At 37.7% G+C, this 14,229-nt stretch overlaps 1 protein-coding gene across 1 annotated transcript in view; it reads left to right on the forward strand.

Annotated features, from left to right (window-relative positions):
- The window catches only part of CMYA5 (cardiomyopathy associated 5), a 49,875-nt gene that overhangs the window by 19,504 nt on the left and 16,142 nt on the right, over positions 1-14,229 (forward strand). Inside the window, exons 3-8 of the mRNA XM_042875121.1 lie at positions 1,733-1,828; positions 2,478-2,711; positions 4,376-4,398; positions 6,080-6,201; positions 11,362-11,511; positions 12,398-12,544. Of these exons, the coding sequence (XP_042731055.1) occupies positions 1,733-1,828; positions 2,478-2,711; positions 4,376-4,398; positions 6,080-6,201; positions 11,362-11,511; positions 12,398-12,544 (772 nt within the window). The remainder of the gene's footprint in view (positions 1-1,732; positions 1,829-2,477; positions 2,712-4,375; positions 4,399-6,079; positions 6,202-11,361; positions 11,512-12,397; positions 12,545-14,229) is intronic.

Consider the following 14,229-nt stretch of genomic DNA (forward strand, 5'->3'; position numbering starts at 1 on the left):
TTAGCTGTGCTGCTGGTAAGAGTTTTACAAGTCTTGGTTCTTTCTACTAGTTTCAAGCTGTATTACTCTAAAAAACTGATAGAAACGTATCCCATTTTAGTAGGGCACAACTTTGATCTCAATAATGGTGAAAATGCTTTCATTTCTGTGGAAGCTCATTCTTCACTTAATTACAGTTCTATTTGTGAAAACCATAAGCGTGTGATGTTTCACTTTTCCCATATCAGATTTTTTTATGTACAATTATAAAGATATTCTTGTTTACCAGCTGTTTAATCTCACTTCTGAAAGGGGAGGTCTCTTTTCTGGCTCATGATCAGTTGTCCGTAATACAGATTTAGTACAGTTTCATTAACATTCCAAAACTGTTCACATTTCTGTTATTATGTTATTTTTATGACGGATCATATATAAGAAAGTGAAATTTAAAGTAGAGGAGGAATGTGCCAGTTCAAATATCAATATTTGCAAACTATCTTCATGGTGTGCAGTTGTATGGCAGCAGAGTTAATTTTTATATATGGCCATCCATGCTTGACATAGAAGTGATAATTAGTTACCAGTAAGTCACTAGCAAAGTCATAGACCTCAACCATCTCTCATACATACTTGCATTGCAGCAAGTCAAATTAAGCCACAAATAAATGTCCCATGATATCACTCCCTGGCTGTGGAACACAGACATGAAGCCAGGATTAATTCTGGCCTCAGCACAGGCTTGGCTTCACATGATTCTAGCACTCAAGGCTCAAGTTACTTTGAGATGATATTTGTATGTTTCTTGTTGCCTCATATAATCGCTGAGAAAATATTAAGATAGCAAAATGCTTGTTGCCTGAACTTTATTGTAGGGATATAGCATCACAATTTAAAAAAATGAGCTGTGGATGGCACCTGTTAGATTTTGCAGGTTATCTTGACAAACAGAACTTTTCCTCTGAATACTGGTGACTGGCTTTTAATATTTATAAAGTCAGCTTTCAGCTTTACAGTCCAATGTGACACTTATAATTAATGGAAAGTAATATGCTAGTTTTTGAACAGATGTGACTGTAGAAGTTTGCCATAATAGGAAGCTGTTACCAAAGGAGTTGACCTGTTGACCTTCCTTTCAGATTTATGCCAGTTATCTACAACTAAATATTCTTACAAATTATAAATTTTACTTGAGCAGACAGCTAGTTTCTTTTAGGAATGGTCAAGAAGCATCAAGAAAAAGTTCTGAGTTGTTTCTGGTGCCTGTTGTCCCTTGGACTGCTTTTGTTTGCACATATAATTCAAACAGCAATTTTGATGGATTCTGGTTTACAAGGAAATATCCTTAAAACTCTAATTAAAAAACAAAATCATAGTGCTTCATAATCTGTTAGCCTCATAATTTCCTGTCATAATCTCCTTCTTCTGGGTTTTTTTCCTCTTGAGGATACTCATGAGGCTCTACGTATCCTCTGTTTCTAACAAAGCTACAATAGAATCCATAGTGTTTGACAACTTGTAGAGACACTCAGCACCTTGTTGAACTGAGATAACTTTTTTTGGATTGGAAACAGTTTTGTAGATGTTCCAGTTGCTATTTCTGTGCTTGCCTTTGCATCCAGGGAGATGCCTGAACTTAATTTAGCAATTGCTCTAATTGCAGCTTATGGAAAAGAAAAATATCCATTTCAACATAATATGTTGCATGTGAAAACTTTATAAAACAACACAGTTAACAATACTTTTTGAATTTCAGGATCAATTAGGTGAATTGCTAATTGCACTGGAAAAAAAATCAATGAAGATTGAAGAGTTTGTGAGTGATATTGAATCCCTATTTAACTCTGTGGAGGTAAGTCCAGTTTTTTTTTCACATTGATTTTCTGTCCCTCTACAGTACTGCTTCTAAATTACATTTGACTTTTTCATAGTGTCATTTTTTATTCTACAATAGGCTATTTCTCTAGTCCTCAAAATGACTTTTGCTGGAAGGAGTTGCGTTAAATGGAAAAAAAGATTTCTTTTTTGCACATCATTGCAAAGCGTAATATGTGACTAGCAAGCACAGGAGGAAAAAGCTCCCTTGATTTTGATTATGCTTATAAAAAGTTCACTCTCTGTCTGTGTTTAGAGACCTGCGTTAGACATCTAAATACACTGCCCAATGGCTATACATTTTTAAGTCGTGAGGACTGTATTAACTTCAGTTGAAAGAATGAATTTTTAGCTATTTTGTAATCAGACTTCCTCTCTATGCTTGAATATAGAAGTTTAATTTTAAGCATTCACATTTTAAAATATATATCTGCCATTATTTTAAATGTATTTCTCCAGAATTATTTGTCCCAGATGAGCTTGCTTACAGAAATAAAGTTCTCTTACTGTCAGGATGCCAGGAATCTGGTGGATGAATCATGTATGGGCATTGAGAAATTCTGTGTATTCATTAACTATTGTAATTTCTGTCTGCAGATCAATTTATATCTGTTTTTATTTTCTAGGAAAACTGTAAGAAAAATGCAGAGTTATTGGAAAAGCAGAATGAAGAGATGCTTAAGAAAATGGTAACACAGTATGATGAAAAATCAGAAAACTTTGAAGAAGTGAAGAAGATGAAAATGGAGTACCTTTATGAACAGATGGTTAACTTCCAGCAAACTGTTGATTCAGCAAAGGAAACTTTGGAGACTACAGTAAAGGAAATGGAAGAACTCAATGGATTTGTTTTCCTAAATGTAAGTACAAATGGCATTCACGTCGTTTTTATTAGACTAGTTAGGAAAGAACTTACAATTTACGCAGTGCCTGAGCTGAGAAAAAGATATTTATGTTTCATTCTTTAAAGATCTCTAAATCCTGCAAGCTCAGTTATTCCATCCTTGAAATGCCAGATCAGCTGCTTTTGTCATGTTAATAGAGAATTGCAAAGATGATGCATAGTAGGAAAATATGCCTTACAGAATTAAAATAGTTCTATTTTGTTTTGTGAAGAGAAAACTGAGAGACGTCTCAATAATTTATCTAGAGTTTACCAGTGAGGAACAATAAATGTCATAGTAAGAGTTACTTCACTGTTGGAAAGAAAGGTGGAAAAAGAAAGCATAACTGAAAATTAACCAAAGTGAAAGCAAAATGGTTCTTTTGGTGGTTTTTGTTTGTTTATCTATATGGGGAGACACAGAAAGTAGGTATGCATTCAAGTTATAGACACTGAGATAAATGTTTACTATTGAAAGATTCCTAGTCAGATGAGGTTTAGAAATGCACATGTGACATTCATGTCTGTGGTGGTCCTTCCAAGATTTGAAAAACATTCTGCGTGAATCTGTGTGACTTGAGTTACCTGATGACACAGTCATCAGTCAGCCACCAACTGGTTACAGAGACTCTTGCAAATTAATCATTAATGACCTGTGTCCTCCAAGATTGTTCTTGTGTTGCAAGAATTGTTCACAGGTCAGCTATGTTACTTCCTCCTCTTGAGAACTGTATCAGAAGGTGATAGGATTTCTGTGACAAGAATCTGCTCCCATTGTAGAATTAGCCTGTAATTTGGAAGTTGCAGAAGCTATCACAGGATGCAAGAAAATGAAAAATTAAAATTACTTTTTGAAGACTAATCATTCATACAAAATAGAACAGCTTTTGGAATAGAAGCTCCTTAGACCAAATACCAACAGTTATAGAAATGGTGGAGCAATATTTGTCTTTCCTCTTGTTGAGCTGCTCAATGGCTTAGGAACCTAGAGAGTCCTTTGAGAGGTGGGCTATCTTGGGATGGATGAGAAATGTTTTTTATCTTCTTGATAAAATTTGTGAAGTACTGGATTAGGATAACTCTTTCCCATGATATTCAGGATTTTAACTAGATCATAAAAGATTCCCTATCCCTTTCTTTTACTTGATATAGGACAGGAACTTTTCTTTCTGAGACAGGAAATGTTAGGTGTCAATTCATGGAGTATGGGAAAAACTCTTACTCCACAGGTGCAAATCTCAACCTGCTTCTGGTGAACAGCAGTTATGAAGGAAATTTCAGACATAATTGGTATTTATGTGTTATTAATGCAAAAGTTATTATCTTCTGCAAAAACTTTGATTTAGAAAAGTATTTGACTGTGCCCTGGTCTTTATACCCAGATATTGAATACTAGCTCCCTAGGAGTTTTAAACCAGATAGACTTGAATAGCCTGCTGAGTGAGAGCTTTGAAGGAGAAACATTCTTGAGGAACCAAATTCTCTGTGGGTGTGAATGAGCAGCATCCCAACCAACATTTAGTCAATAAAACCCTGTGTTTTTATCTCTGTGGATAGTAGAGAACTGTGGGGTGGATGGGGGACTCTTCAATATTCTCAGGATTTTGAAACTGTTAATATATTTCTTTTTTTTTTCCGTAGTCATCTAAAGAATTGAACAAAAGGTATCTGAAGTATGGGTTAAGTGCTCTGGAGTGAATACCAGGCTTAGATGGATGCTGCTGGATGCTCAATTTACTAACAATATTGCTAATATTGGTAGTTACTTTTATCAACCTTGTAAATAATAACTTCATACTTGTTGCTAGTACTGTAACTAACCAGTTCTGACGTGTTTTGTATATGTTCTATAACACATCAATTAAATAAGTGCCATTTTAAATTCCTGACTTAATTTTAAATCTCAGGCATTGAGCACATGTTCCTTGTAGTTACTGCTACATACACACATACTAGAAACCATTTTGACCATGTTTATATTTATTAACATCACTACCATGTGATATTTTACTACTGTGTTTCAGTAGCTACGTGTAATATGACATATGCCTTGGGGGAGTCATTTTGGTGACCTCTATCCCTCATTAGACAAATGTTCAGTTTAGTTCATTTTCCCCCAATACATTTTCCAAGATGAACTATGACTAGTTAGACAGTCTCCAGGATTCCCCTATAGAAGCCTCAAAACTAAAGGAAATTTCGCTTTGCTTGCTTCATTTACAGAGACAACCACCACTGACTTTGCCATGAGGCTGTGGCACTGCATGGTGCAAACATACCATCGTCAGCGCTGCCTCAGTCATCACAGTGATACAAATGCTGATCTGGGTTGATAGACTAGGATGTAAAAATGACACAAGGGTTCCAGGTTATTGTAAAATTACTAACCCAGGAAAATGGAGTGATGAGAATGTGCCAAACATCCCTTTATAATTCCCATATATTTGCAGGATTAGGACTATAAATTTGGACTCTCCTGCTTTATGACAAAACATGTTATTTTGGTTTCACATCTGCACTTAGCTTTTTTCAAAGACTTGCTGCATGCTTAGAGTTCATTTGTATTTTGTTAACTACATTTGTTAACTTGCACACTAAACTTAATGTTAATTCAGTTTTGTGCTTGAGTTTGGTTATTATTTTATTTAATAATACCTGACTTGCCGAAAATATTATGAAAAACCTAAATAACAATGCATGCTTTTCCAAAGAAAATATATTTAATACTTGTTTTGCTTTGTGAAAATTATACATAATTAAGTGCTACAATGATTTTTCACTTCTTCAGTGAAAAACAAAGAGGAGAAAGGTAAATTTCAATTGCTTTGAAAAAATAATCTTTCATCTCCTTCAGTTGTTCGTGTCTCAAAGTTAAAAATATGTTTGATTTTTTTTTCTTCTAATGAACTCAGCAAATGTAGGCAAATCAGGTGAAATCCATCTTCCTTCTTGTTTGTTTTTGTTTTGTTTTGCTTTGTTAGTTTGTTTGCCACAAGCAACTGTTTTACCTTATATCTGCAGATCAGCTGCTGTAGTTCAGTGCTGACTGTAACCTTGTGCTACTGTGCCCAAAATCTGATGCTCTTGGAAGTCTTACTGTGAAATTCAAATCCTCTCATTCTCAGAGATTATATACAGATATACAGATAGTGTTTGTTCTCAGTGTGTTTCTTATGTGAATTGTCAGTATGCTCTAAATGTTCAAATTCAGAACTTCTCCTTGCATGCAGTCCTCAACTTAACAGGAAACTTAGAGAAAGTTATGTAGCATGGACATTGCTTCTGGCCTTTGGAAGCTACATGACACCACGAGAGATTTACATGGCTATATTTTATCCTAAATAGGTTATGTTCTGCAATGGATGCTACTCGTTCTTTAGAAAAGGTGCCCAGTACATTTTCACTGTTTGAGCACTATGAGGACAGTCCAGGAAAGAGCAACCAGAACTCTTTAAAACATGTGGCTGGTAAGAATCTCTGAATATCATCTTTACAAAAGTTAATGTTTTGGCAATACTTTGGAAATCTTAGGAAGCTAAAAATAGAATCAATTTCAGAAGTATAAATTTGCAAACCATGTTATTAGCAATCAGAGTTGAATGTAAAATGAAGTCTAATTGTGCACAAGTGTTTGGCTTATAGTAAGGCATTAAGATGAGCAGAGGGAGGAGAGTTATCATGGAGGATTCTTGTCTTTTTTAAAAGATCAGTATCTCAGACTATCAGCATATCTCTGTAAATCTCATGAGGCTAAAGAAGTTGCTGTCTCCTTGTAGGCAGACATGGAAGTCTCCTTAGCATGCATCCTCCAAGAGGGATGCAGCTCCATGTGGGGAGGAAAGCCAGGGAACGACTGATGGCCAAGATCCCTGGGTTTATGCCATGTGAATGAAGGCATATTGAAAGCACACTGGAGCACCTCTCCTATGAAGAAAAGTTGAGGGAACTGGGCTTGTTTAGCTTGGAGAAGAGAAGGCTCTGGGGAGACCTCATTGTGGCCTTCCAGTACTCCAAAGGAGCTCATAAGCAGGAAAGACAACTGTTTACATGGATTGATAGTGATGGGAAAAGGAGGAATGATTTTAAACTAAGATAGGGGAGATTTAGGTTAGATATTAGGAGGAAGATTTTCATTCAGAGGGTGGGGGAGCACTGGAACAGGTTGTCCAGAGAGACTGTGGATGCTCACCCCATCCCTGGAGGCATTCAAGGCCAGGCTGGATTTGGCTCTGAGCAGCCTGGTCTGGTGGTTGGCAACCCTGCACATAGCAGGGGGGTTGAAACTAGATGATCATTGTGGTTCTTTTCAATCCAAGCCATTCTATGATTCTGTGATTCCATGGAACTCCTCCATATGGGGATATGAAAAGGAAGTTATAACTTTAGCTGGAATAAGCCTTTACTTCTGAAGACAGTGGTTAAAATTGCACATGATAAAGAAACTTCTTCATCTCTATTTCATATTCTGTAAAAAGCCTGCCTAAGTGGGCTTGCTGCTTTGCCTGTACATACATTTATAGGCATTATCCAGATCTAGAGAGCTACTAATGACAATCCGTTTCTCTCCATGAAATGTAAGTCTATAGTGACTTTCTAAAGAGAAGGGTTCTTCTGGGAGAATCACATCTCACTGTCCAGCTTTATGACATCCTTCTCACTGTCACATGCACCACTGCTGTAACAGTCACTCTATGGCTACTCAGATGATGACTTTTTTCTCCTATTTGGTCCCTGAGTAGAGCAACCAGAACATCAGTGTCCATTTGGTGCTCTGTTACCTTGATGGATTATCAGGTGGGATGTTGGAGAAGTGCACTCTTGTTCAGACTCTCCTGTACCTAGTAAGAGCTGATTGCACTCAGCAGTGCCACTGTGGCTAGATTGTTTTCTTCCTGCACATAGTCACTTATTTTTATTTAGTAGAGAAACTGAATATCTCCCAGACCTTAACTTCCTTGTCACACCTGTGAATTTATCTAAGGGATTCAAAACTTCTCAGGTGAGATTAGGCTGGCATTTCTTCATGCATTATTATCTCAGCCTCATTTACTTACAAAATCAGATTAAAATACATTTTTTTAATTTACTCTTAGCCAGTGTTGACTTAGTAGTGTAAATGTGCAATATACCACCATTTATTTCCTAAACTCTCTCTCACAATTCCCTACATACAACCATACTTTCCTCCATGTGTTGTTACCTACTGTGAAAGTCATACGGGAGAACTAACTCATTTTTTCCTGCTGTACTTCCTTTTCCCACAAGTCATTCCCAGTGTGTTTTTCCCAGATTGCTGAGATCTGCTGTGTAGTTTTATCTTCACTTATTACTGTGTTTACTGAACACCAAATGGCTTGGTCCAGACTTGGTCCGCTTTTACAGACTGGAAATGAATGACTGTCAACCAGTCAATGACTTTAAAAGCTTTTCATTTTACATGCTTCATACTCTTTTCTTCCTTCTAAAATTTCTGTTTTTCATCCTTCACTTCAACTACCAAATATCTCTGTTCCTACTGTGATTTTTACTTTGGTGAGCAGTGGAGTAAATACATATTTTTTTCAAAATTATGCCCTTCCTGAAGGAAAATGGGAGTAAGTGCCTGCGTGAAACTAAATTTTGAATTGAAGACTCTGAGTACATCATTTATCAAATAGCAGAGGCAAATGCCAGACATTCTGAATTTGTTTTGATTTAATCAATTTGATTAAATAGATGTGAATTTGTCATGTTTCTTCAATCCACATATTTTTTCCTACAGAAATAACAGTCTTTTACTGAGCAAATACATAGAACTTTATTTTCATAACTATAGAAAAATCTTTCCTGCAAAATACCATCCATTTTCAAATATTCCACATTCACTAATGGAAACTCCTTTTCCCTCAGATTATTCCTCCTTTCATGTAAGTCACCCATTAAGAAACATGTAATCATAAAGAAGACCTATGAGTATGCACTTGTGCACACTAAAGCACAAGTTCTGTCACAAGAGGAGCTGAAATAATTTCAAAATAAAAAAAAATATTCTTTCAAAAGCCTAGGTCCTGCTCATTTATACCAAAAAATGAGGACCTTTGATGATGGTAACAATCATCTGTTAAAATCACATAGGAATGTAACTGCTCTCCATCTTCAAGATCACAAAGCAAAGGAAAAATTATTTCGATTGCACAGGAAATGTGTAAACATCTATTAAGCATTTTGGATTATTATCTTCTGTGTTGTGATCCATGGAGTTCAAGTGGCATCAAGAAGCTTCCTTACAGTACAATACTTCAGCAGACATTAAACAGATCAGAAAATGTACCATTTTTCTTTTGAAAAATATAACTTAGTATAACTTGTGGTGCATGTAGCTCTTTTGTTTGATCAAAATTCATGTTAAAAAGAACCAGCATTTTGATAATGCAGAAATATTCTATTTCCACAGAAAATAGTTCAACTTTTTGCTTTGAAATTGCTTCCTTTCAAAAGTTTATCTCTTATCATGCAGAAGTAAATTAGAAATCAAATGCTTTTCAATGCAACTGAACTGAATTTTGATATATAACTTTTTTTCCAGCAGCTTCATTCAATATACTAGTTTCTCTTTGGATTTGGCATAATAACAAATTTTGGAATTGTGGAGTTTCTGTGATCATAATAGTTTCTAGGCAACTTCACAGGAAAAGAAGCTTGTTTTCCCACTGGCTCACCTGAAAGGTAGTCCTTTCCTAAAGGTGAACAATTTTTAAACTGACCGACCAGATGCAGTCAAAAGACAAAATGGGGATGGTTTTAGCAATGAAAAGGTTATTTTTTTCAGTGGGAAGCAGATGTAATCCTACTGTACTGTTAGCTCTCTGCATAAATCATAAGGAAACAAACAGCATCTGCATTTGCCTTGTTCATGCCACAGGGGATCATCATCATTACTGTGAAGATGACTGAGGAAAAGCAAAAGCTTTTTTGCTGAGATTCTAACAGAATTCATGCAGTATGGAAATTTACTGTGTGAAGAAAGAGACCAATATATTTTTGTTCCATGCAATTACTTCAACAATGAACATCTTGTGGAGGGAAGGGGGGTCGTTTCTTTCTTTCCCCTCCCTCCCTGTTAAACCACAATCTTAGATAGTAATAATATGTCAACAGAGAGGGATCTGTGCAGATCAGCAGCAAAGTTTGTATGAAATTTGGAGAACTTAGAAGTTTTTGAGGCAATCCCTGTGAGAGACCATAGAATCATGGAATTGCAGTACTTGGAAAGGACCTCTGGAAATCATCTACTCAGTAGGTTGCACAGAGAAATGTCCTGGTGGGTCCTGAACAGCTCCAGAGAAGTAGATTCCACAATCTCTCTGGGTGACCTGTTCCAGTGCTCTGTCACCCTTGAAGTAAACAAGTTTTTCCTCATGCTCATATGGAACATGCCATGTTCTTGCTGGTGCCCCTTGTTCTCTTGCTGGACACCACCAAAACTCGCCTCATCCACTTGACATTCGCCCTTAAGGTATTTATAAGGGCTGTCAAGATCCTCTCAGTAATCCGGTCTGTTTTATGAGGTTTGGAAAACTTGGCTAAGGCAGAACTCCACAGGCTGACCAAGGATCTAGGACTAAGGGGAAATGACCATACCAGGCAGGATCACCCAGCTGTCTACCTGCAGTTTGAGTCCACATCTGGGCAGATTAGTTTCAGGGAGCTTCCTGTTTCTCAGGCTTTGAGTGCACAATGTCTGAATCTTCCTTTTCCTAAAAGCACATACCCGTTGTTGCCAGTCTGACAATGTATTTGAGACACTGCGTGAATCCCTCCATATGTACAAGCTCCTTTCACCTGCACACTTTTCTGGGATCAGTTATATTACTCTCTGAAGGCTCTCTTCTGCAAGCTCCCTCTCCCCATCAACAAGCTATCCTGTGCTGTTTGCTTCAAAGAAGTGCTTTCAGTCTCCAATTTCACAGGCATTCTTTCTGTAAGGTTTTTATTCCTCTGATGACAAAGTGTAATGGAAAAGGCATTTGCCACAGAAGCCTGCACTGAAGTCCAGGCCCATTTTGTCCCATCTGAGGAGATGACCTCAAATTATTGGGTGTCCCTTGGACTTCTGCGCCTTGAAGTGAAGTGCAGAGCTGGACTGCAGCTGGAGGAACTGTGATTGGAGGGAGCAGGTCTGCTGGAGAAGGAAGAGGCATTCTTGCTACCACTGGGGTTTTGTGACAGCTCTACTTATCTAGGCCTGGGAGGCAGCATTCTGCTCTTCTCAGCTTGTGGAAGCTAGAAATGAGCAGCCACACAGTTGTCCATCTGTGCATCTCCTATAGGCAGGGACTCTGAGAGCTGTGCAGGACATTGGCACATGCTTTGGGCTGGGTTTAGCCCAAACTGAATCTTAGTACTGAATCTTAATTTTTGGGTCTGTGAAAGAAATGGGCAACCAGATTCTTATTCTGAGCAATTAATTTTTTACTGTCTCTAGTTCAGATGAACTTACTGCTTTAAAACTGTTTCCAATGCTTGCTGCATTTTTCTGTGGAAACAAGCACTTGAATGAAAATAAGAAACATGATTGCTCATGAACCTGTAATTAATTCACCTGAAAAAACAGGATTGTGAATAACAACTGAGGATTCTCTATTCAGTCCCACAGACACCGACCTTAATACCTCAGGAGCCAAATTCAGCTACCAGCACCTCCATTGCTGTCTACTGGACTGTGAATGAAGGGGACGCCATTGACTGCTTCCAGGTGTATTGTATGGAGGAGCTTCAAGCCAGCAAAGATGAGGGAGGTGCGTAAGGTCTTGTCTTCATGACAGCAGCAGCCCTTTCTCCAGTGACCTCATGTCAGCACAAGGGAGGCTGAGCTACAGGGAGGGTGCAGGACGCAGTGGGGAAATCCTCCATTGGACAGGTAACAGTAGAGGAGAGCAGGAAGTAGATGACATTCCCTATCTTCTCATTCACCCTCCAAAATACAATATAAATACCATTGTCTGCAAAGTGCAGGATAGTTGTTTGTAGAGAAGCAGCAACGACCTTACTTAGATGCTTTTACAAAGCAGCCCGACTTTCAGAGAGGATGTGTCCCTGCTATTCCTTTGATACAAATAGAGCTTGCAAAAGGATATGCCCACTTAGGTTTGTAGAGCCTCAAAATGTATGCTGATTTAAAAAACAGCATGAAAAGTTCATTAGAATCTCCACAGTTTTTCCATATATTTCAGAGATGTTTTTCAAAATGACATTAACGATTCTATATGTTAAGTGTGGAAACTGAGAAAAGAGGATACAATTGCTCATTCGTCAAAAAGCTCAGAACATGCATCTGTTTGTGTATGTGTGCCTAAAAATGGATGCATGGGATATAAACTCATTATGAGAAATAGCTATCCTCTAGAGAAATTAAACCAGAGTTGATAACTGTTAAATGTATGTCTCAAACTGCAGCCTACTATACAGTAAGACTGAAGGTCGTAAGCTCCCCTTACCACTGGTGACTTTAAAGTGCGCCCAAAAGCATGTAAAAAACTTTCTGTCAAAACTGAGTCAAATACTGACCTTTTGGCTAATAGCAACTTTTTAACATACTATTTCTTACATGTTAGATGAGAGGAACTATTACAGGCCCTACGAGAGATATATGTAGGTGTACCAGCCTGTGTGTGTTTCTCCTAGGTTTGGTAGAAGAATACAGAGTGACAGTGAAGGAGAGCCACTGCATTTTGGAGGACCTGGAGCCAGACCGCTGTTATAGTGTGTGGGTCATGGCTGTGAACTGTACAGGGTGTAGCTTACCTAGTGAAAAAGCCATTTTTAAAACAGGTATGTACATAGTTTTGTATTTGGTTACTGTAAGCTTCACGTTTTTAAAGAAATTTTAGTCCATATTGTTACTGAAGCAGAGAAAGCTGTTACATTCAGTCCATCTGTCAGATAGCAGGCAACTCGTGATCATTTCCCTTTTTACTAAAAGATGACAGCATAATTGCTCCTGAGAGGAAATCTGAAAGTATTGAGATCTGAAGATGTTTCTAATTGCAGGCCCTGTGACTGGGGCATTGGAGCAACACATTACAAATTTTACTTCTGACTGCACTGCAGTGCTCCAGGGCAGCTTTGGGAAAGCCGCCCTGCTGCTCTGCCACTGCTTCTCTGATGGAAAATTGAGGTAATAGCTGAGGTTTTTTTACCTCTCTACCATCCTCCCAGATAGATCTATGTTGCATTGATTAAATGATGAACTTTTCAGAGGGAGGCATGCTTTACAGATCTTACATCCCACATCTAGATTAGTGGAACACAAATCTTAGGTGTGGCTGTGGTTTGAGTAGTCTAAATTAGGATTAGTAATTAGATGAGTATTGTTTGTGAACTTCATTTAACTGATTAACTTTCCAGAGTGTTAATTTCCTAAATAACTTGTATAGACAAAACTATTGCTTCTTGCATTACAAACCAAACATAGCATCTTGTGTTCTAGACCTTATCTGAGATGCTCATGCCAGATGATTTTTCTTGTGTTACCGGGTAAAAATTCTGTTGTAGCATTTACAAAATATAGACAAGGATACTTAACAATTTCATAATCGTACAACACTGAGTGTGCTGTTGACTTCAGTTGGCAGCAACCATAACTCCAAGCCTTCTGCTTAATCCATTAGACATCAAATTTGTTGACAGTTCTCCTGGATACTCAATTTGCCTTTCATATTTTTAGCTAAGATGATTTTCCAAAGAATTTAAGTAGAAAATCAAATTCAATGGCATCAACAATGTAACTGTGATCACTTTGCAAAATTCCTACAAAATGATAATGAATGATTACTAGCTAATAAGTCAATTTTTATTAAGAACTGTATTTCCCTTTAAGTAGCAAGCTCCTCCTACTTTTCCCCCAAATTCAAACCTTGTGAAGAACTTAATATCCTCAAGTCACTGATGATTTACTTTGGCTTGTTCTTCTAGGGAAACAAATAAACTAGGTCAAATAAGGGCTCATTATACACCTTCCCTTGAGCTGAGGTGATATCTCTCTGGTGTGCAACAAGCTTCAAGAAGGTTATGGAGATACCACTGAGCACTAACTGATGCTGGGTCCCATTAACATCACCATGAACTGAAACAGGAATTTAGAAAGATTATTTTCAGTAATTCAGTATAACTGTTGGCACAAGAAAGCTGTGTGCTGGTATATGCTGTTACAGGAACATACACATTAATGGTGGATCAAAGCTGTGCCTCTCCAGGGCTTTCCCTGACATGTTTAAAAATCATGATTGCCCTTGTGGAGCTGTGGAGAAGGCATGTGGGTGCTGCTGCATCATCCCCTCAGCAACTCCAGTCTCCTGCTTCTCCACCTCCCAAACTCACTTCTTGTCTCCTGGGGAAACACACAGTTTCATAGCCAAATTTCATGTGACAGAATGATGCAAAGGGCAGTAAATATCTGCCTTCTACCTGTCTATCCCCAAGAGACATCCAGGTGAATCTTCTGCAATCCTGAAGAA

The sequence above is a fragment of the Lagopus leucura genome, unplaced genomic scaffold, assembly GCF_019238085.1.
Source record: "Lagopus leucura isolate 7727_CA_CO unplaced genomic scaffold, USGS_WTPT01 Super-Scaffold_100014, whole genome shotgun sequence".
In the NCBI taxonomy this organism is placed as follows: domain Eukaryota; kingdom Metazoa; phylum Chordata; class Aves; order Galliformes; family Phasianidae; genus Lagopus; species Lagopus leucura.